Genomic DNA, 21,744 nt, shown 5'->3' with positions numbered 1-21,744 from the left:
ATTAAATAACCAAATAATAAATTAACTTATCATTTATTAAAATAAATAATCAAATAATAAATTAACTTATCATATAATAAATTAAACAATCAAATATGGAATAAAACAATTAAATAACAACATATGAAAATAAATAATTAAACAATTAAATTACAACATATGAAAATAAATAATTAAACAATTAAATAACAACATATGAAAATAATTAATAAAATATTATATAAATAAATTATGAAATATTAAATAAATAAATAATGAAATATTAAATAAATAAATAATGAAATATTAAATAAATAAATAATGAAATATTAAATAAATAAATAATGAAATATTAAATAAATAAATAATGAAATATTAAATAAATAAATAATGAAATATTAAATAAATAAATAATGAAATATTAAATAAATAAATAATGAAATATTAAATAAATAAATAATGAAATATTAAATAAATAAATAATGAAATATTAAATAAATAAATAATGAAATAATAAATAAATAAATAATGAAATAATAAATAAATAAATGAATAATAAAATATTAAATAAATAAATAATAAAATGTTCATTAAATAAATAATTATATCTTCAATGAATAAATAATACACTATTAAATAATAAAAAATAAATAATACAATATTAAATAATAAATAAATAATAAAATATAAAATAAATACATAAATAATAAAATATTAATAAATAAATAAATAATAAAATATTAAAATACATAATCAAATAATAAATACACCACAACCAATTTTAAACAATTTAGGGTAAATTGGGTTTTCTCGTTTGAGGCGATTAGTGCCTTAAATTTACGTTGCCCCGTTAAAGTATCGTTCGTTTCAAGTAAATAAAAAATAAATCTTGTCTTCCCGTTTTAAAAATTATGATAAAAATAATGCAAGAATAACTTATGGTTTTTTTTTAACATTTAATCAAAATCGAAGAACTGTTTGAAAATTGAAAAACAACTATAAAATTATTTTTCATGAAAGGTATATTCCTCATTTGTTATTAATGATTGGAGTCTATATTTGGTTTCCGACATTGGGTAGAGGACCAATGTGGAACCTTGGAGTTAACCCAATGGCTGACACCTGCAGGAGAAACTGGTGGAAAAATATTATGTTCTTCAATAATTTTGACCATTATCCAGATATTGTGAGTCTTAAAAATTTTGTTGATTGTTTGAAATATAATGTTAATTTGTTTCAAACCTTAAACAGTGTGCTCCTCAAACGTGGTACTTGAGCGTATCATTTCAATTGACAATTGTGGCACTTGTCTACATTTGGCTATATCTTAAGTGAGTAATATAATTTACTTATTTGTATATAGAGTAATTTGAATATGAGTTATATCTTTTGATTTTACGAGGTAAAATCAAAAGGGAACTTTGATTTCCCCAATCTTTAGAAAATTTGATTTGGATTGAATGATATTAACATTCATTGAATAGACGAATTATCCTTTTGAAGTACGCAGCAGTCAGCGAGGATGGCACATGCCTTTAAGAATGCTATCTTTTTAGTGAATTATTTGAAAAGGTTTAGTAATCTGTATGAGATAACACAGAGAAACCGTATCTCCGATATAAGCATTGAGCTTTGTTCGCCGACTGCGAGATGATTAATCCCGGCCAATAACGTGTTGCACAAAACTTTTCTTCTCAAAGAGACTGACGATAAAAACTACAATTTATCAGATTCGCCTCAGCGGCTGGCGGAAACTATAGTCTTAGGTTAACTCATTTCATATTTTCGGGGGTGAAAAACTGTCAATTTGTTGAGGCCTTTAATGGGCCAAGGTGTTCAATAACTGCACAGTGTTCCAGAGAGCCCAAACTTTGGAATAAATTCCACGAAAGATGATGTCGAAATATTTTTACATATTCTTGTTCAGTACACTATACGATTTAATAAAATATAAGAATGGAAGTACTGCGCCCCCTGTCGGCGAAACTAGCTTCCATCAAGTAATATCGAAAAATCATCGACATAAATGGATATGGCACCATTAGATTAGTCCAAATTGAAAATTTCAGCTGCTTAGGTATATTGAAACTCTGCTCAGACGAAATAGTAATGAAAAGACTCGATTTCTGTTATTTCCGAAGGGTATTTCTCGGAAACACGCAAAGCTTTATCTGGAACTTTTATTAAAAACTTGAAGAACAATAAGTCTACTTTTAATTCCAATTACTATAATTTGTTGATCTTTGCGCAAATTCTCAGAAAGTTAATTTTAAAATTCTAAATTAATCACCAAATATTACCCCAAAGTCGCACAATTTTGGCTAGAAAAGGTAGAAGTAAACTAAAAGTTTTAATAACTAAATGCTGTTAATAAAAATCACTCAAAAACAACGTTTTTTCGTACACTATAAAACTCTAATTCGATTTTGTACGCGTTTGAAAACGGCGGCGTAATTCGCCAATGCCGAAACATGTCACGCACCTCTTTTAAGGCATATTAAAGAGTTTTATAGTGTACGAAAAACGTTGTTTTTGAGTGATTTTTATTAATATCATATACACTAGTTTGGAGTTTCAAGTTATAAAACTAAATGCTGGTTTAAATAATTGCCAACTATTATAACCGATAAAATGTGGTATGATTATAATTTTTCTAGCCCAAAATTTTTACGTTTTGTGGGTATATTTGACAACGGTGTCATTGGTTTTTAGATACGTGTATTTTAAATTTGCGCATTGATCAACAAATTATAGTAATTGGAATTAAAAGTAGACTTATTGTTCTTCAAGTTTTTAATAAAAGTTCCAGATGAAACTTGGCGCGTTTCCGAGAAATACCTTTCTGAATATGGCCGAAATCGACTCTTTTCACTCTTATATCGTCTGAGCAGAGTTTCAATATACCTAAGCAGCTGAAATTTTCAACTTAGACTAATCTAATAGTGCCATTTCCATTTTCGTTGGCGATTGTTTGATGTTCCTAGATGGAAGGTAGTTTCGCCGCCAAGGGGTGCAGTGCTTCCGTTCTTATATTTTATTAAATCGTATAGTGTACTGAACAAGAATATGTAAAAATATTTCGACATCATATTTCTTGGAATTTATTCCAAAATTTGGGCTCTGGAACACTGTGGTGAACTGGTGGCCTAACTAGGGAGTCGGGTGATGGTGCACTGTGAGATATTAGCCGTGGTCCAATGGCGCTATCTCACCTCCGACTTCGGTCAGGTAGGTGCTGGAAACTTGGTTTTTGTCCAAGCTAACGGAGAGGGCCTGGTCAAACTGGCCGCCTCGGAGGACTGGGTAGCCTGCTGTGCCTAGTTACGTGGGTGTGCCCATCGTTCCACTTTAAGATTTCGGCTGGAGGTGCTACAGCATCCACTTTCTATCTCGCAGCTGTGAAGTGGAAGCTGTTCGACCCATTGCTGCGCCTTTTGTCGGGGTAAGTGGCTTGCACCGAGGGTGAGACAGTCAGTAGTAGGATTCTGCTACCCATGACTGTTTTTTCACCTGTCCGGGCTTGTGGACGCTCGTGTAGGGCAAAACGATAATCCCTTCAGTGTAGTAGTCTACCATGATTGCTCTTGGAGCACCGGTATACAAATATCTGACCACTTGTCAATTTATTAGAAAAATTAAAAAAAAAATACAAATTCTTATTTGAAATTATTTTTCCCGAAAAATAAATTAAAGTCTGGGAATAAAAAAACCTAAAAAAATATATGCTATCACTGTATCGACCGTTTCTGACCTACTTATCCGGAATTGTGGTCAAGAGATTTAAATAATTTATTTTCAAATAGTGGTCTTTGTTTAATTACAATTTGTTTTTATTTTACAATAATATTAATAATTTTTAGAGTCAAGCCAATTAATCAAGAAATATTTCTTGACAAAATAGGAAACACTCAATAAATATAAACATCTATTACTTTACCGAAGTTGCATTTTAAAATTATTACTAGAGTCAATGTCCCAATTTATTTCTTGGTTTCAGTGGATGGTTATTCTGGTTATCCGTCATTTTAGCCTTCAAGTAACGATGTATAAATTAGAAATGCGTGATTTTCGCCGTCTTCTAGCGACATCTATAGATACTGGAATTAGAATCTATATACTTAAGTTTAATAATTGTGGTTGCCTGAAATTTGCTATATTTGATATAACAAGAAAAATTTGTTTGGGTGTATTTTAAAACTTTATCAAACTTAATAAATAAAAAGTTTTGTTAACTCTTAAAAAAATTCATAAATTTCGGGAAACAAGAAAATCGTGCATTTCATATCTGACAACATTTATTTTCTTTTATACTTTTTATTTCCTTTTGCTTTAAATTTAATAATAAACAATTACTAAACACAATTATTAAAATTAAAAATTTAGATTATAATTTCGGTTACTCGATGGCGCTAAAAGACAACATTTAAAATTGAAAATTTGGCGCGGACGAGTGAGCGTAAACGATCTGAGGTATTCTTGCTCTAGCTATACTAAATAAATTATCCTTCTTAGCAAGCAAATGAGTAAACATGTAGAATTACTTAATAAAATGTCCAAAATTGACTCAAGAACTTTTGACACCAGAGTGCACTCCGATTTCTGCAATCAAGATTAAAAAATATAACACATTGGAATAAAAAAATGTAAATCGATTTAATTTCAATCGGATTTAAAATGGTAACCAAGGATTTTTGTTAATATTGAAAAAATATTAATTGTTCCAATTGCATTTTGTTACAGTTCGATAAGTTTATTGGTTTTCAATTTTATCTAACTTAATTTGATTCCAATAGGTGATTCTGAAGTATAATTTTGAAAAATACATGTATAAAATAGTTATTTTGTTCGGCGCGTGCTCTTGATATAATATTAGATTGTGGCTCGTGTGATTTCGCGGGCGTTGAAAATGATAAATTAGCCCGTGCTCAAATATTTTAACCATATGAAAGAAATTGACCAAATCATGTGACCACCAACCTTTTTCGGAATCACCTATTATTTACATTAAAACTAGTAAGTGTAGGGAGCTGTTGGCTCGCGTGGCATGAATGGCTTGCCACCACTCTCCTACGCGATGTTATAACCCGGCCACATGAATTAATGGCTTTAAAAGTCGCTTGATGACTTATGGCGTTTTTCTTTGGGCTGCTCTCTCTGCTCCCGGAGTGCTCCGAAAGTCCTTGCGTGTCCCATTGGGCTTTCGAGAGCAGATCCCGCAGAGATTCGCGTTTAGCATTGAGACGTTGCTCCGCTAGAGAGTGGCTGATTACTTGTTCTCTGTTGATCCGAGATAAGTGACGGATCAACGGATTCGGAGCAAGTTTTGTGGAAAATGGCGGCGGTCAGGGAAGAAGATTTACGAATTATTTTGTTATTATTAGAATCTTCATCATCAAGTTCAGAGGAGGAAGATTTTTTGGAACATATTTTTAAGGATAAAGCGGAACATCCGAAAATTGAGGGATTTTTAAAAATGTAGTGCATATATTTTCATATGAAGAAGTACATAAATTTATTACTACCTCTACTATATTGTAATGTAAATGTAGACTGTAGACTAATAAGAAAAAAATATAGTTTAGGGATAATTTTCGATTAACCCGTGAAATGTGTTATTCCCTCGTCGCGGAATTTGAAGCTTCAGAGTTCTTTCCAAACAATAAAGGACATGGTAACCGTAGTGCTATTTCTGCCGAAAATCACCTTTTGACTAATTTTTACAGCATTCTAGGCCTAATAAAACGCGTCTGAAATCTATGCAAGAAAAGCGCGCCAAAAATACTGATTCGAAAAAAGTTACGTTTATCATTGGAAAAGTACTCTCGTCCGCTCTTTAAAGGATCGATGACGACACACGTCAATTTTTTTTGATCCGAAAGGGAGTTGAGAGCTTATATATTGGCCTAGCTGATTATTATTAATTTTATTACTTTATTTAATTTATAAATATTTAAAGTTTTTTTCTAGCTTTTTATTGCCTGAAAACGAGATTGTAACGTTTATTATTCTAAGACTAAATAAAACCAATAAATTATAATTTGGTATTTTCCAGAAAGAAATGGACTGGAATGATTTTCTTGGTGGCCCTCGTAATATTTTCCATTGCTTCAAGTGCAATCGTTACTTATATCTACGACGATGTACCGAGCGTAATTATATCAGTTATGGATGTAAAGTAATTGCAATGTTCTGATTTATAACACTAATTAAGATATCTTTTACATAAGGGATCATTTTTTCACAAAAACTAAATAATACTTAAATATCAGTTCTTAAACGAATAATGCCATGAGCAATTATCGTTTATTTATTTATTATTTTATAGAAAGCGTCTACGAACCAGATACTTATGTATTAACTTATACTCAGCTAAAAACGCTTCAAAAACCTTTATTACAAATTTTTAACTAATCCGATAACGAAGATCATGCAAACATCAAAAAGTACTCTTAAGCAATTTTGTCTAAAGTAGGATATCTACTTCAACAAATGGATGATATTTAATTGTTTAAAACAATAACGCTTTCTAAAGTAAAAGTTACTCAGGACTTCTTTGGTCATGCAGAGCTTACTTTTGAAATGGAACACAATAAGATAAATAGTGCCTTTTTCTAATTAAAATTTATCTTTAAAGTTAAAAACCCAGCTTATATTTTTAGAAAATTATGTTTATTAAATACGATTTTTTTAAATTCCCGCAGGTATTTAGAAGAATATGCCATACGGGGTATATATGCTACGAATGTACACATCGGCGTGTTCGCACTGGGGCTAGCATTGGGGACTTTTCTGTCTGAAGGAACGCCGGTCAAAATGTCCATGGTAAGTAGAACTTTATGAAAAATAAATTGTACATTTTCTTAGGCTGTTTTATTACAAAAAGGTTTTAAAACATTTTGGCCTCGTTGTCATATAGTCATTAACATGTGAATAGCTTGCAAAGATATCACCTTTCAGATTGTTTTGGACGGGGCTGAAAGTTAACACAAAGAGTTAAAATGGGTTCGGTGAACGTTTCTTGAATATTTATTTATTTAACAAAATATACCTTTTTAATTGGAGCGAGTCTCTCTAGAAGGACCTTTTATATATGTAAAACCCTCCATTTTCGGGACGAAGACCACCTTGGAAATTAAATGTTAGATCGCTTCTTTGTTTTACAAAAAGGCTTTCTCCCGAAATAAATAAGGATATTAACTAAACCAAACTTTGATTTATTAAGAATTCAAACAATAAGGCATTTCTTGTTCTATAATATAGATACTTTCTATAGATTATTAACACTTTCGATATAATTATTGTATTAAATAGATGAAAAAGGTTTTAGGTTGGATTGTGGCAACAACCTTGGCTTTGTTTTCGATTTACACTGTGGTAATTTGGAACAGAGTCGTCAGAGTTCCAACGATTTACTCCGCAATTTACAACGGTCTTCAACGAGTTGCATTCGGCCTAGGAATTGGTTGGATGTGTTTGGTTTGTTCCACTGGCAATGGAGGTTTGTTACTTTGCTATTATCCAGAAAAAATTTATTTATACTTAGTTAAAATGTCTACGTTTCGACGACCTCTCAAGTTTGAAAACTAAGTTCTTTCTCACTAAAACAATCAGCCGTTATCTTAAGTTAAAAGAACCACCTATGAACTGCATTACACTCTTTGCAATGTAGTTCATAGGTGGTTCCTCTTAACTTAACATGGACTATTCTCCACCACTCTCCCCCAATTCGGCTTTCCGTTACTACGCAACGCGTTTTGAAATTTTTCATGTTTAGGCTTAGTTTCTCTTTTCGGTGTAATAGTCGCCAGCCAGATTTCCCGCACGGTACTGACGAGTGCCAAATAGGACGAAACCGGTCTACCGTTGGAATTTCTGGCTATTTTATTTTATTTCATTTGGTTTTTCATTTATTTTTTCACTCGAAGATCGATTTGATACGAGATTCGCGTCTTTATCTGTGCTCCAAGACTTATTGGTACGAGCTATTTGTAAGTTTTTAAATTTCTCCAAATTTGTTTAGGGTTTAGCTTTTACCCTTTTTGACGCGATTGAAGCTCAAGTTTTAAGTGTCAATAAATTCATTCATGCTATTATACTTTTCAAAAATAACTAGCAATAACTCACGTTAAAATTCGTAATATGGAATGTAGGAATCGTCGCCAAAATTCTTTCTTGGAAACCTTTTGCAGTATTGGACCGACTGACGTTTATGCTTTACCTTTATCACTTGCTAGTCATCACATTTTACTGGAAGACATTGAAAGGACCAATCGACACGAGCCACATCACAATGGTAATATTACTTGGCACGCATTATATAATTATTATTTTAGCAGGGTGGTCTAACAAGGAGACTACCCGAGGTGTTTAACTCCAATTTTGTTCAAATTCGGGTGGTAAGTAGACCTTCATGTAACTTGAAAATCCCTAAAAGGGTGGACAAAAATGGGCTTTAGTTTTGCCATGGCAACCAAAAATGTTAAAAACTGATTACTCGTTATTACCCAATAGCTGAAAACTATTCGTGAGTTCTGAACCGCTTAGGACTAAGCTGTGACGTCACGCAAAAGTTCTGGATAGTTCAGAACTTTTGGACGAATAGTTGTGATTCGTACGATTTGACGTACGCAGCCCGATGTGCAGACGAATTTTAGAGATTTCAACCTTGAGTTCCGGCCAGTACTTGCTCTTGAGCAGGTACCATTTAGAACGGTTCCGAACTGTTCAACAATAGGTTCTTGTCTGCGAATAGTTTGCATTTGGGTAGTTCTAGAATTTTTTTTGCCGAATAGTGCGCATGGGGACTGGTTGAACGGTTCAGAACTCACGAATAGTTTTCAGCTAATATATGTATATTTACTCATATTTACCAAAATTTACGTAAATTGGTCCAAATGTACCAGATTTAGCCATGATCTGAATTATGTATCTAATTGATGAACATTTTTTAATTTTTGAAAAATATTCGATTTTCCCATGTTAATTTTCATAGAGAAAATCAGTTTTTAAGTTGTGAAAAACATTTTTGGTTGCCATGGCAAAACGAAAGCCCATTCTTGTCCACCCTTTTAGGGATTTTCAAGTTACATGAAGGTCTACTTACCACCCAAGTTTGAACGAAATCGGAGATAACCACCTCGAGTAGTCTCCTTGTAAGTGAACCAACTTAATCAAAGAAAAGTAGAGGTAACAAGAACGACAAATAGAGAGAGGAGCAAAATACGCGAAAAGGTAGAAAAATCCATAATGAAAAGGGAAACAAAAAAGGTAAAGGCAAATCAAATTTAAATAAATAAAACCACTTAGGAATTACTCGGACCAATAGATCTTCGAGGGTAAATAAAGGACGCGAAACGCGTACCAAATAGATCTTCGAGTCAAAAACGAAATATGAATTAAATGAAATGAAATTAAATAAAATACAATAAAGTTCTTAAATAGCTTTAAATTTGGTTTTGGATTTAGTTTTTTATACCCTTTTCATTATGGACTTTCCGATCTTTTTCACTAGGTGCGTTAAAATTCCAAACAATTATTTCGAAAATATATGAAATCTTATATTTAAAAAACTTTAATAAAGAAACCTTCAAAATGGTGATTTATTTAATTTAGGAATTTGGAAAACACTGACTTAAAAATGCTAGTTAAGCAAACCAAGTTATATTTTTAAGGCTTAAAAGAATTTTAATTTAATCGTCAATAATTCGAATCATTTATCAGCCACGTTTAAAAATGTCCAAACACTCCTTATTCTGGATAATTTACTTAAAATGTAATTTAATTCAATCAGTTTTGTGTTTGGCTGGTCATAGATGCGGATGCTGATCACGCGTTATTTGCATCGCAGGATCGTACGGTGTTCTTCCTTGTGATCTGTGATAATGTCATGACCAGGCACGAGGCTTAGCTATGACGCGGCAAGCAAGCAAGCGCAATAAATATAAAAACAAATTTTACCCAGGTAGCAAAAACACGTGTATTTATAGTGGAATTCTCGTATTTTTCGTGGATAATACGTGTTTGAAAATTACACACGTGTAGAAAACGTTGAATTTAGGGTTAATAGCTCACGAAACACATTTCGTGTAATTTAACACCTGATCTCCTGGTGTCTTAAAGGCTTTTATCTCACGATGTTTTTTGGTGTTAATTTACACGTGGCCTGAAGGCGTTTTTTTAATGTTAAATTACACGAAAATCGGTTCGTGTAATTTCACACGTGATCTCCGCGTGTTTTAAAGGTTTTTAACTCACTATGGTTTTTTTGTGTTAATTTACACGTGGCCTGAAGGTGTTTTTTTAATGTTAAATTACACGAAAATCGGTTCGTGTAATTTCACACGTGATCTCCGCGTGTTTTAAAGGTTTTTAACTCACTATGGGTTTTTGGTGTTAATTTACACGTGGCCTGAAGGTGTTTTTTTAATGTTAAATTACACGAAAATCGGTCCGTGTAATTTCACACGTGATCTCCGCGTGTTTTAAAGGTTTTTAACTCACTATGGTTTTTTGGTGTTAATTTACACGTGACCTGAAGGTGTTTTTTTAATGTTAAATTACACGAAAATCGGTTCGTGTAATTTCACACGGGATCTCCGCGTGTTTTAAAGGTTTTTAACTCACTATGGTTTTTTGGTGTTAATTTACACGTGACCTGAAGGTGCCTTTTTAATATTAAATTACACGAAAATCGGTTCGTGTAATTTCACACGGGATCTCCGCGTGTTTTAAAGGTTTTTAACTCACGATGGTTTTTAGGTTTGAATTTACACGCGCTCTGAAGGTATGACACTGATCGACCTAGTCTTCGGCGTATGACCAGAAGTAAAAAGTGTGACACTCAACGTAACAAATAAGTGTGATCAGAAGTAACAAATAAGTATGATCAGAAGTAACAAATAAGTATGATCAGAAGTAACAAATAAGTATGAAACTGATCGAACTAATTTTTGTCGTATAACTAGAAGAAATAAGTGTGACACTCACCGGCTGACTAGTAGTAACAAAAAAGTGTGATCAGAAGTAAAATATAAGAGTGATACTGATCGAAGGAATCTTCGATGCTTTCAAAGTATGATTAGAAGTAACAAATAAGTGTAAATATGTATATATGTGTGACCGTGGATATATTTTGGTTGTGATACCGGCGTTGCAGGTTGCTGTGAATAGCTCAAACAAACTTAACACATTAGAAGGATTGTGTGTATTCTGACCGTCGTACGTCTTGTTCTTGTCTACAGTTGGAATCTCTGGCCTAAAATTTTTGACCTTTGATATAAATATCTTAACGTTGGAATTCAACGGAAGCCCGAGCGTAAAAGATGTCTGCTGAATAGCGACCGCCATGCAATAATTGGTGAAGAATTTCACTATAAATTGCAATGGACTGCTCACTTATAGGGCACTCTGATTGTTTATTAGTTATACTGATATCGGCAGATTTCCAAGGTTAGCCAGAGTTCCTACACAGCACTGATGAGCCCCAAAAGGGCGGAACTGGACTACTTTTGAAAACTCTGGCCTAAAAATTTTGACTTTTGTTCATATTGCTTTTCTATTGAAAAATTCATTTCATTAAACAATTATATGAAAATATTGTTTTATTCGAAAGTTTATAAATATTGGACATCAAATTTATTAATCGTATTTAATATTTAATTTTAGGCGGGTATGTTAAAAAATTCTAAAATGAAAAAGTTGTGGGTGTTTTTAATTAACAATAATGCAATATTTTCATTTATGAATGTAGGAGAATTACTAGGGTTAAAGCATGGAAGTTCGATGTTCGTTCAATGTTCCTACGGTGTTTGAACACGTACAATGAAAGGTGTTATACAGGAACAAATTGTGTGTTCGAACACGTGTATTGAATGGTGCCCTAAACGTAAATAACCGGTGTTAAAACACGTGGACGATCAGTATATGATCACGTGAACGATTCGTGTTTAAACACGTAAAAATGGGTGTATAAGCCAGTGCATGGTTCGATTTTAAACACGTGCATGGTACGTATTTACACACGTAGCGATTTATGAATATACACGTGGACGGTTGGTTTATGCACACGTGGACGGTCGGTGTATATACACGTGGACGGTCGGTGCATGCACACATGTGAAAAACGTTATTAAATCGTGCTGAAACACGTGTTTGAGGGTGACAGGCTCGCCGTTTTCCCCACGTGAACTCCACACGTGTACCGCACTATCATATTACTCGTGTTTAACACGTGTTTTTGCTACGTGGGTAGATTACTTCTCAATATCTTTTATTTAATACAGGTGTGGATGTTCATCGGAAATTTGGGAGTCAGCATGATGGTGGCCTTTGTCTTCAGAATTCTGTTTGAATGTCCGCTGAACGAGTTGGGTAAAATAATGTTCACTCCATCTACAAAGAAGGACAATGTACAACAACACAACTCAGACAAAACATCCCACCAAAGTGTTACAACAGATATTTCTGAAAATAGTCCGAAAACCGAAATTTATGAAAATACGAGCGCAAGTATAATTGGTGTCGACATTCAGCAATTGGAAGAAAAAAAAGAAAATTTCAATATAAACATTTTTACATTAGCCGAAACGCCGAAATAAATAATTTTAGGTAGATCACAATTTTGAATTTACTTAATATCTGTAGTTTAAAGACTAAATGGATAATAATGGTTTATTCCAATTAGTATAATTGCTATATACTGTCTTTGACCAGAGCCAACTCTGTTTCTGCTACTGATTCTAAAAAAGATAAATTAATCTCAGATTTACGACAAAAATATTGTAAGATAATTTAGTAAAATTAAAAACTTACAGATTTATAGGAGTGATAGAAGATATTTTCATAATGATATATAATGTATAAATTAATATATATAATATAAAAATATTTAAATATAAATTAATATAATAATATATATAAATAAATAATTACACATAATATAATAATGTATATAAATAAATAATTACACATAATATAATAATATATATAAATAAATAATTACACATAGTATAATAATATAAAAAATATAAATTAATATATATATATATAATATAAAATTATATAATAATTTCTGTTAAAATTAAAGAAAGATGAAGGTAATAAAAAGGTAGGTAAACAACTGTATTTCAAGTGCACAAAAGTATTTTATTTAAAAACGTCTTAATATTTACAACCCGACTAGTTTCGGACGCACTATTGGTCCGTCATCATGGGTATGGCCAGACTTGTAAATAGTGTATATTTTTAAGAGAGTCCACTGGACCCGGACCCCTCCGCCGATCTATTTTTTCGACGAGTCCAGGACTCTTCCCTCTTTCTCTCCCCCCCTCGTTTAAATTTATATGTTCTTTAATCTCTCTTTATTCCTCCATATTATATTCGAAAATAAATGGCACCTAACCAGGCAAAGCTTATAAAATTTTATGGAAATTATAAAAGAGACAGTCAGTAATCGAACTACAGCATTATTTCATTATATATTCCCAACATCAAAGTTTACATATTTTCATATATAATCGTAAAATGCTCGTAAATATTATCACAATTAATTTAACCATGGAAGTCTTCATTCCAAACCCATAGAGCTTAATTTTTTTTCTACCTTTATTCATTTTAATAAAGAAAAATTTTGGTCTTCAATGGCACTGTTACAATTACTGTGCCTAATGGAATACAGAGCAAGACTATTAATTATGGACTAATAATTTCCATACTTCGTTAGTCTTAGACAAACGAAGTATGGGAATTATTCCCCACACTGGCCACACCTGTTTAAGTTAAAAAGAGGTTTTTCCCCCCTAGGCCCAAGTTTTAAAAATTTTTCATTGGTCATTGTCAATTGCTATAGGCCTCACAGATAAGTCTAGGAGGATCATATTCCTAGGAAAAGTAGATAGGGGAGCTCTAGCTCCGCCGGGAGTCCGACTAATATTCGGAGAGCTGAAATAGTAGTGGTCACTATACAGATGCCTCAAAGCCCCCAAAGATAAAAATTATTCTACTTTTTATTTAATTCTCGAAATTTTCCCTCTTTTTACTCTTTACCCCCTTCTAAAGACATTTTTTTAGGAGTCCCATGATTTTTTTCAGGGGTTTTTGACGCGTGGACTGCCGCTATTTACAAGTCTGGGTATGGCCCGATTACAACAACAAAACCCGTATTTATAAACTCCGTCAACAACTTTTTTTAACAACATATTTAAAATAACAATTTTTGACAATTATTAAGTTGTTCTACCCCCTAGAGTTAAATCACGGCTCAAACAAATTTTATTATCTATAGATTTTTTAATGTAATACGCTTCAAATATGTCAAGTTCTATTGGTGTTTTACAATGATTTTTTAAATGTATCGGAGTTTATTTTGTGGTTGGTTTCGATAATATGGTTAGCTAAGGCTGATTTTTCTATTCTTTTGTGTTAAATGTCGTTTATTTAGGCTACGTTAAATAATCATCTAGGCTAATACCCAAGGCACCACCTTAGGCCTAAGTCATCAAGCGACTTTTAAAGCCATTAATCCAAGTGGCCGGGTTAAAATGCGTAGGAGGGTTGTGGAAAGTCCTTCATGTCACGGGAGCCAACAGCTCCCTACACTGACTATTAATGTTAACCTCGACAAGTTTTTATGGAAGAGGAAACCGAAGAACTCGTGGGTAAACCCCTTAAACCAGTGGGGAGAGAACTTGCAAACTCAACACAGAAGTAGTATTTCCGAGTTTTCACCCAGTGCCACAAGCTGGGTCGAACCCGGCTCCTCTTGCTGAGAGGCGAAAGTGCTAACCACTCCGCCACCCGTTCTTTATTGAATTTACATTTAAAGGAATAAATTCCTGGTTTTAAGTGGTTAACAATTTTTTATGACAGAGTCGGGTAAAAATAGGTTTTTTCAAAGGCTTTAAGTGCGGTTCTCTTAGCTACGTCATTAGAACTATTAAATTTTTGACAAGCTTTATCAACAACTATAGGGTTAAATCCCCTATCAAGTGCTACTAGCTTCAAAAAATCCAATTCGGAATTTAAATTCGTTTCATTAGAACCATGGAGGGGAGAGGAAAGGAAAGTTTGCGCTAACTCCGACAGCGTAGTGCCAGTTCCAGGCGGGGGAAAAAGGGGGGCAGAAAGTCGAGGTAGACTTTTTAAATAATTCAAACCCTAACCGGTAGATCGCGCCATGATCGCGCTGCCTTTGTTGGAATGTATTAGTAGATAAAAGTCTACCTCGACATACCCCCGCCCCCCCCCCCGTTTCTACATCTCCCTTTACGCGATTTCTGAAGAGGAATGTCAGGGCTTAGCCCAATCAGAACTATCAATACCACTCCAGGGCTATTCCTCTATGTTAGAACAGATATGTAGGGCGCGATATATTAGAGTGTTAAAAGGGGACATTTTCTGCAGGGTTTAAAAATAAACCCAGCCCTTTGGGGTTTTTTGGGTTTTTTACCTAAAATGATACCCTAAATCGATGATTTACTTCATTTTTATATTTTATTTTCAATTTAACACTACTTATTTTTCGCCCTTATTCTTATCTTTCGTAGACGTAAAGTATCGTATGCTCCATGTTCTGCCAAATATTGATTGAAAGTTGCAGAAGTTTAAAACTTACTATTTAGTTAACACTGTTAATTTGCTACTGTTAGAGTAGTGTTTACCAAAACACTGGTAATGTATTTTGTGTAAATAAGTTTTATAAAAAAGCAATATTTTTGTAATATTATAGAATTTAAAGAATTAAAGTTTAATTCTTTAAATTCTTTAATATAGTTTAATTATTAAACTATAAATTTAAACTTTTTTCGTCATTTTTGAAACTTTTTAAGGTGGGTTTTTTTAAGTGTTCTTTATTGTGGGTTTTTTAAGGTTTGTCCAACCAAAAAAAACCCACGGGTTTTTTTGGGTGAGTTTTTTACATTCGAACCCTGATCTTCTGGGACAAACAAAGGGTGTGCGGATCGATTGTGGGGAATTGTGGACAGTAAAAGGTTATGTGCAGGGCCGGATTAATCCCAATATCTGCCCTAAGCAATTTAAGAATTTTGGTGCCCCCCCCCCGTCATTAGTTAGTAGACGCCGGATTCAGGAAAACAAAAATTATTATTTGGAATCTTGGATAATACTAATACAGATGCATTTATATTTTATTTATATTTTACTCCGTAACTTAATTTTTTAACGTGTATGAGACACATTGGCTATTTTTAACAATAGGTACTTTTGTTTACTGCTTTTGGTTTATTATTTATCAAGGATTACAATAATGCAAAAAGTTTTAACTGTAATTTATTATTTAGAAAGATATTATAAATATAAAATAGTTACTTGCCAGCAATTTTGGGTAAAGTGTTGAATAGCTGACCCCCCCCCCCGATTTTTTTATATATAGTTTTTAGGGATAGAGGACAAGATGTGGATTATTTTTATGTAATTTTTTTTGGCGGAAATGAATATTTACAAAGATATGAATTTTTAAACATTGGCCTTTTGCAATGAATTTTCCCTAAGACGATTCTTTTAATTCCTAGATTTTAATGCGTTTTGGATAACGTGGCGCTGATGACGAAAAATAAAAATGTGGAAATGTAAAACATTACTAATTTCCTTTTTTATTTTAGGTATTTTCGTCGTATTTCTACGCATTTTAGGGGTTTTGGCGGGGAAAATAGGTAAGGTTAGGTTAGATTATTTATGTTATTAGGTTAGTTTGATTAATATCGGGTTGACGATACTTGATGCGTCAGGCTTGGGGTTGCGTTATAGATAGCCCATAGCCTTTTTAGTATGGGGTTGCTGGCAAGTAACAATTTTACATTGATAGTGCTTTTCTTTTACGAACCTTGCGCCAAAACGACTACCTCAGTACCTCTATAAATATATTGGATACCGCCAAACTGGTGGCGGGAACAAAATGGTAACAAGAAATGTTTTGACTATACTAAAGTATAATAGGTGATGCCAGACTACCATTATTTCAAAATGTTTTCCGAGTTAAATGTATTTACTGAACTGTGAGTTTTAATAAATAAAAAATTTACCAAAATACGTGACTTTAGTATATTTAGTATAATCAAAACATTTCATGTACCCTTTTTGTTCCCGCCACCAGGCCTGCGGTATTCAATATATTTATGGAGGTAATCGTTTTGGCGAATTGCCGATGCACTGCCTTCTATAATACTAGGCCTAGAAATGGTATCTACGTCGATTTTTTAAGTGACATTTTCATACTGACATGATTTTCGCGCTAGATGTCGCTCTCTTGGGTTTTTTTTGGTTTGGGGTAAAAAAGGTTAAACGGCTGCGGCCAATCAGCAGTCTCCTGTCACTGGTGGCTTCAAAACAATAAATGTATTTTTTTTAATGGATTAAAAAACCTGTAGAAGATCCAAACTTATTTTTAAATGTTTTTTACTAAATCTATTTCATTATTTGTCCTATAAATTGAATGTTGACAATATTAAAGTGGATTTTCGCTATTAATATTTAAATTTTTCGCGTACGTTTGAATTTCCCGCACTTTCCCTACCCAAAAACGACCTCTATCGGATATTTCAAAATCGTTACCGCCACCCCAGTTTTATTCTTATTTCTAGGCCTAGTATTATAGAAGGCAGTGGCCGATGTCAGTAGCATTGAGTTGGGAATAATACTCAATGGTCAGTAGACGCTTCAAAGGAGTATATAGTATAAATATTATATATTTATACTGATATAGTTATTGTTTTTATTTAGTTCTATTTCCATTGTATCATTATCACATTTTTTAGTTTTTCCTAATGAATAAAATTTTGATGGTGCCCCTAAATTCTATATTTCTTGATGCCCTAAGGCCTAAGCAATTGCTTTTTTGCCTAATGGTTAATCCAGGGCTGGTTATGTGTAAACTTAAGTTTCAATGCGATAATTAACTTTTTTAACTAGTACATCAAGAAATGGTACGGCGTTGTTACACATAAGCTCTAATGTAAACTCAATACTGGGGTGTTGGTTGTTAAGATAATCATAAAAGGTTACTAATAAGTCTTTACCGGACCTCCAGATTATAAATATATCATCCTGGTATCAAATCCAAATTAGAGGTTTTCGTCGTAGTTATCTAGGGCTTCGTTTCGATGGAATCAAGGAAAATGTCCGCCAGTAGTGGGCTTAAAGCCCTGTAATTTGTTCATAGTATAGCCCGTCGTATACAAAGAAAGGGGACTCTACACATAGTTTTGTTTAAGTAATGATATCGTTAATTTCTATGGCGGAAAAATGGATTTCGTTAATCGATTTTTAAAACCATTAATTGCTTATTTTACCGGAACTTTAATAAATAGGTACACAACATCAAAATAAGCTAACGAATCTTTTTCGTTTAAGTTGAAAACTATAATAATATCTACAAATTCCTTTGAGTTGGACACTGTGTGAGTATTTGACTTCATAAAGTAGGAAAATGTTTTTGCAATTAATTGAGCTATTTTATGATTAAAGGTGCCTACATTTGATACTATTGATTTAAATTTTAATTTTACTTTATAGTTTTTAGGTAGGGCATAAAGCCTTGGAGGTTGGTAATTTTTAGGAATTAGGTTTTTAATAGTTGAAGGGTCTAATGTTTTACAAGATTTTAAACCTTTTTTAACTTTAGTGTGGTACACCTCTAAAGGATTCTTTGAGAGTTTTTTGTAGTAATCTTCATTTAACAAATTAATGACTTCTTCGTGATATTGGTGTTTATCTCAGTAGAGGGAAAGTAAGGGCGAGGCTCCGAACCCGGGTTCGGGTTTGGGTTCGGGATTGAAATCCGGGATTTAAGGGATGAAATGGGGGTAAAATCGTCAAAAAGTCAATGTATTTCTGATATTTCTCGCGACGATTTGTTTTTTCGTATATCAACATATTGTGTCCAGGCCAACTTGTTCATTTATCTACGCTTATCTCGAAAGATACTTGAACGTATATCTTATCAAGTTTTATCGTACGGAATAAGTTGAAATGATGTAAAAATTGATAACCTAGGCGACGCGTGCGCAGATTACCCCGGGGGACGCGGTTAATTTGAATTTAAGAGTGTTTTGACGTCATGGAATATTCGTTGTTAAAGTAGAATGGAAATATTTTTAAACTTCATTTTAATATCATTGTAGTACTTAAATATGCTTGACACTTGAACCAATCTCACGAGTATTTCTTAAAACGAATATCTCGATCGCGTTTTATCGTACGAAATAAGTGGAAATTATGTAAGTTGTATGATTAATAACCTAGGCAGCAAGATAGCGCGCGTGCGCGGATTACCTGGGAGGCGCGGATTGCCCGGGCGCGCGGTTAATTTGAATTTAAAACATGGATTCCCTCTCCGAAATAATTCATGTACCCAAAATTGGACCGCAAGTTTTTTTCTTTTAGGGGAATCTCTATGGGAGTTTAACATTACAATAAAGCTAATAGGTCCAGTTTGGGGTACTTTTGGTCCGAAATGGGGTACATAGGGCCGAAAATGGTGACTTTGGTCGTTTTAAGGGTACTTTTGGTCTATTTTGGTCCATTTTTGGGTACATCAGAAAAGCAGTTGGAAAAACGAAGAGCCTTATTTTTTTTTCCCACCCATCTCCAAACTCCAAAAATTTATTGCTATAATTTATTTATCCCTTCCGTAGGTATAAAATAAGATAAAAACCACTTACCTATATTTTAATTACGGTAAATTAAAAATACTTAATTAGTGTACTAAGTTACGTTTAAAAGAACCTTTTGTAACAATTCCAATATGTAAATATAGGTATAAGGATTGAAAAAATACTTAAAGTGGTTTTACTGATAAACTCTAAAGGAATTTAACTTTAAAGGGTATCTTAGATTATTGTTTTTTAATTTTATTCAAGTTGAAAACGTATTAAGAGTCCTTCAAAGTACTATAAAAGGATTTTATTTACGAACTTAATTCATATTTTCTTCAAACTTTCAATTCGCTTTTATTACTATTTAAATACGGTAAAATATAATTCTTATACACAAACATAGTCAGAAAGATACTATAAAACACTAAAATTAAAATTAAATTAAATTTGTGTGGATAAGATTTGTAAATATCATTTTGAAACTAATAACTTTCACGCTTTATTTAAGTCAAGCCAATAAAAACAATTACCTATATTTTAAATACGGTAAAATATAAATACATTTCCGATATGTAAATAGGTAGAATAACACTATGAAAAGTTCCTTTTTCTTCTTTTAATACGACAACACACAACTCTGATACGCAAATATATAAAGAAAATATAAAAACAAATTTACTCTACGTTCGATACGTTAAAATACATTTCCGATACACAAATATAGATAAAGAAATACTATAAAATGTAAAAAGGTAGAAAAATACTACACATTAACCATTATGAATTTAAGCTTACAACATCCTTCACGTATAGAGCATAACATATATGTTCAGAGTTAACTTGTTTCCTCGTTATCTTTATCGCATGTGTTTTAAATAGCGTATGGAATAAGTTAAGATTGTACTGAAATGGTGTATGTTTAAACCTCGTAGAATAAAGAGTAAAACATATGTTCAGAGTCGGCTTGATTACTAAAGCGAATAACACAAGAGACGTTTCCGGTGTAGTCACGTAGGAAGAAAAATACTACAACACTCTCTATACTCTACATTCAACACGTTAAAATATACTTCCGAAATGCCAATATAGGTAGTAAAATACTACAAAATCTCTATACTTTACCTTCAATACGTTAAATTACATTCCAATATGTAAATATAGGAGGAAAAATACTACAAAAGCCTCTTTTCTTGGCGTTCAATATGTTAAAAAAGATTTCTGAAATGCAAATGTAGGTAGTAAATACTACAAAATCTCTATACTCTACCTTCAATACGTTAAATTACATTCCAATTTGTAAATATAGGTAGTAAATACTACAAAAGCCTCTTTTCTTGACGTTCAATATGTTAAAATAGATTTCTGAAATGCAAATATAGGTAGTAAATACTACAAAAGCCTCTTTTCTTGGCGTTCAATATGTTAAAATAGATTTCTGAAATGCAAATATAGGTAGTAATTACTACAAAGCCTCTTACTCTACGTTCAATACGTTAAATTAATGATATGCCTCCGATCGAATCGTTCATTTTTTCCTATTTAAATATACGCATTTAAATTAGAATTGCTTCTAGTGTTCGGCAGTCGATTAATTTTTATCCACAAATTTTCCGATTTATTTAAAAAACGTTGGTAAAAAGAATATCATTTTAACTTATTTAATTGTGTTTTTTACCCAACCAAGCATTTATTTGAATAAAAGTGGTATTTATTTAAATAACCAATAGTTAAATAAAAATTGTTAAATGTTTAAATAATCGAAAGTGAACAAGCCTATTTTTTAAATAAAACAAACAGACTTTAGAGTTGATAAGATTTGTAAATATCATTTGAAACTAATAATTTTCACGCTTTATTTAAGTCAAGCAATTACATTTTTAAAAATGAAAGAAGTTAAACAATATAAAAATTTGTAAATATTGTAAATATTTTTAGGTAATAAAGAAATTAAGAAATGTTTTAATTAAAATATCTTTCATTTTCTACTACATTTTTAAAAATGAAAGAAGTTTAACAATATAATTATTCTAATATAATTTCAAAATCAGGTATTATTTAAAGTACAAATGCATAATTTAGTGAAGCAATTCTTATTTAAATACTTTTATTTAATTAATTTGTGTATCTGAAATGTATTTATTGAAAAATAAGTGGGTTT

The 21,744-nt window shown here is 32.2% G+C and overlaps 1 protein-coding gene across 1 annotated transcript; it reads left to right on the top strand.

The window, feature by feature from the left end:
* The first annotated feature begins 6,686 nt into the window (after positions 1-6,686).
* On the top strand, positions 6,687-12,576 carry LOC149944449 (nose resistant to fluoxetine protein 6-like). The gene is made up of 4 exons (XM_090175823.1): positions 6,687-6,801; positions 7,291-7,477; positions 8,130-8,272; positions 12,261-12,576. Exons 1-4 carry the CDS (start codon positions 6,793-6,795, stop codon positions 12,573-12,575), a joined length of 654 nt encoding a protein of 217 aa, XP_090031949.1. The 5' UTR covers positions 6,687-6,792; the 3' UTR covers position 12,576.
* Positions 12,577-21,744: the final 9,168 nt, after the last annotated feature.

Source organism: Leiobunum rupestre, chromosome 5 (assembly GCF_980474605.1).
Source record: "Leiobunum rupestre chromosome 5, qqLeiRupe1.1.hap1, whole genome shotgun sequence".
Classification (NCBI taxonomy): Eukaryota; Metazoa; Arthropoda; class Arachnida; order Opiliones; family Sclerosomatidae; genus Leiobunum; species Leiobunum rupestre.
Note: the sequence above shows the minus strand (reverse complement) of the source record. Positions and strands in the feature narration are given on the sequence as shown.

Bases quoted from the DNA above. Each gene is read 5' to 3' on its own strand.
- LOC149944449 (XM_090175823.1), top strand. The intron at 7,478-8,129 runs GTTTGTTACTTT...TATGGAATGTAG, and splicing joins TTGTTCCACTGGCAATGGAG to GAATCGTCGCCAAAATTCTT. The intron at 8,273-12,260 runs GTAATATTACTT...TATTTAATACAG, and splicing joins ACACGAGCCACATCACAATG to GTGTGGATGTTCATCGGAAA.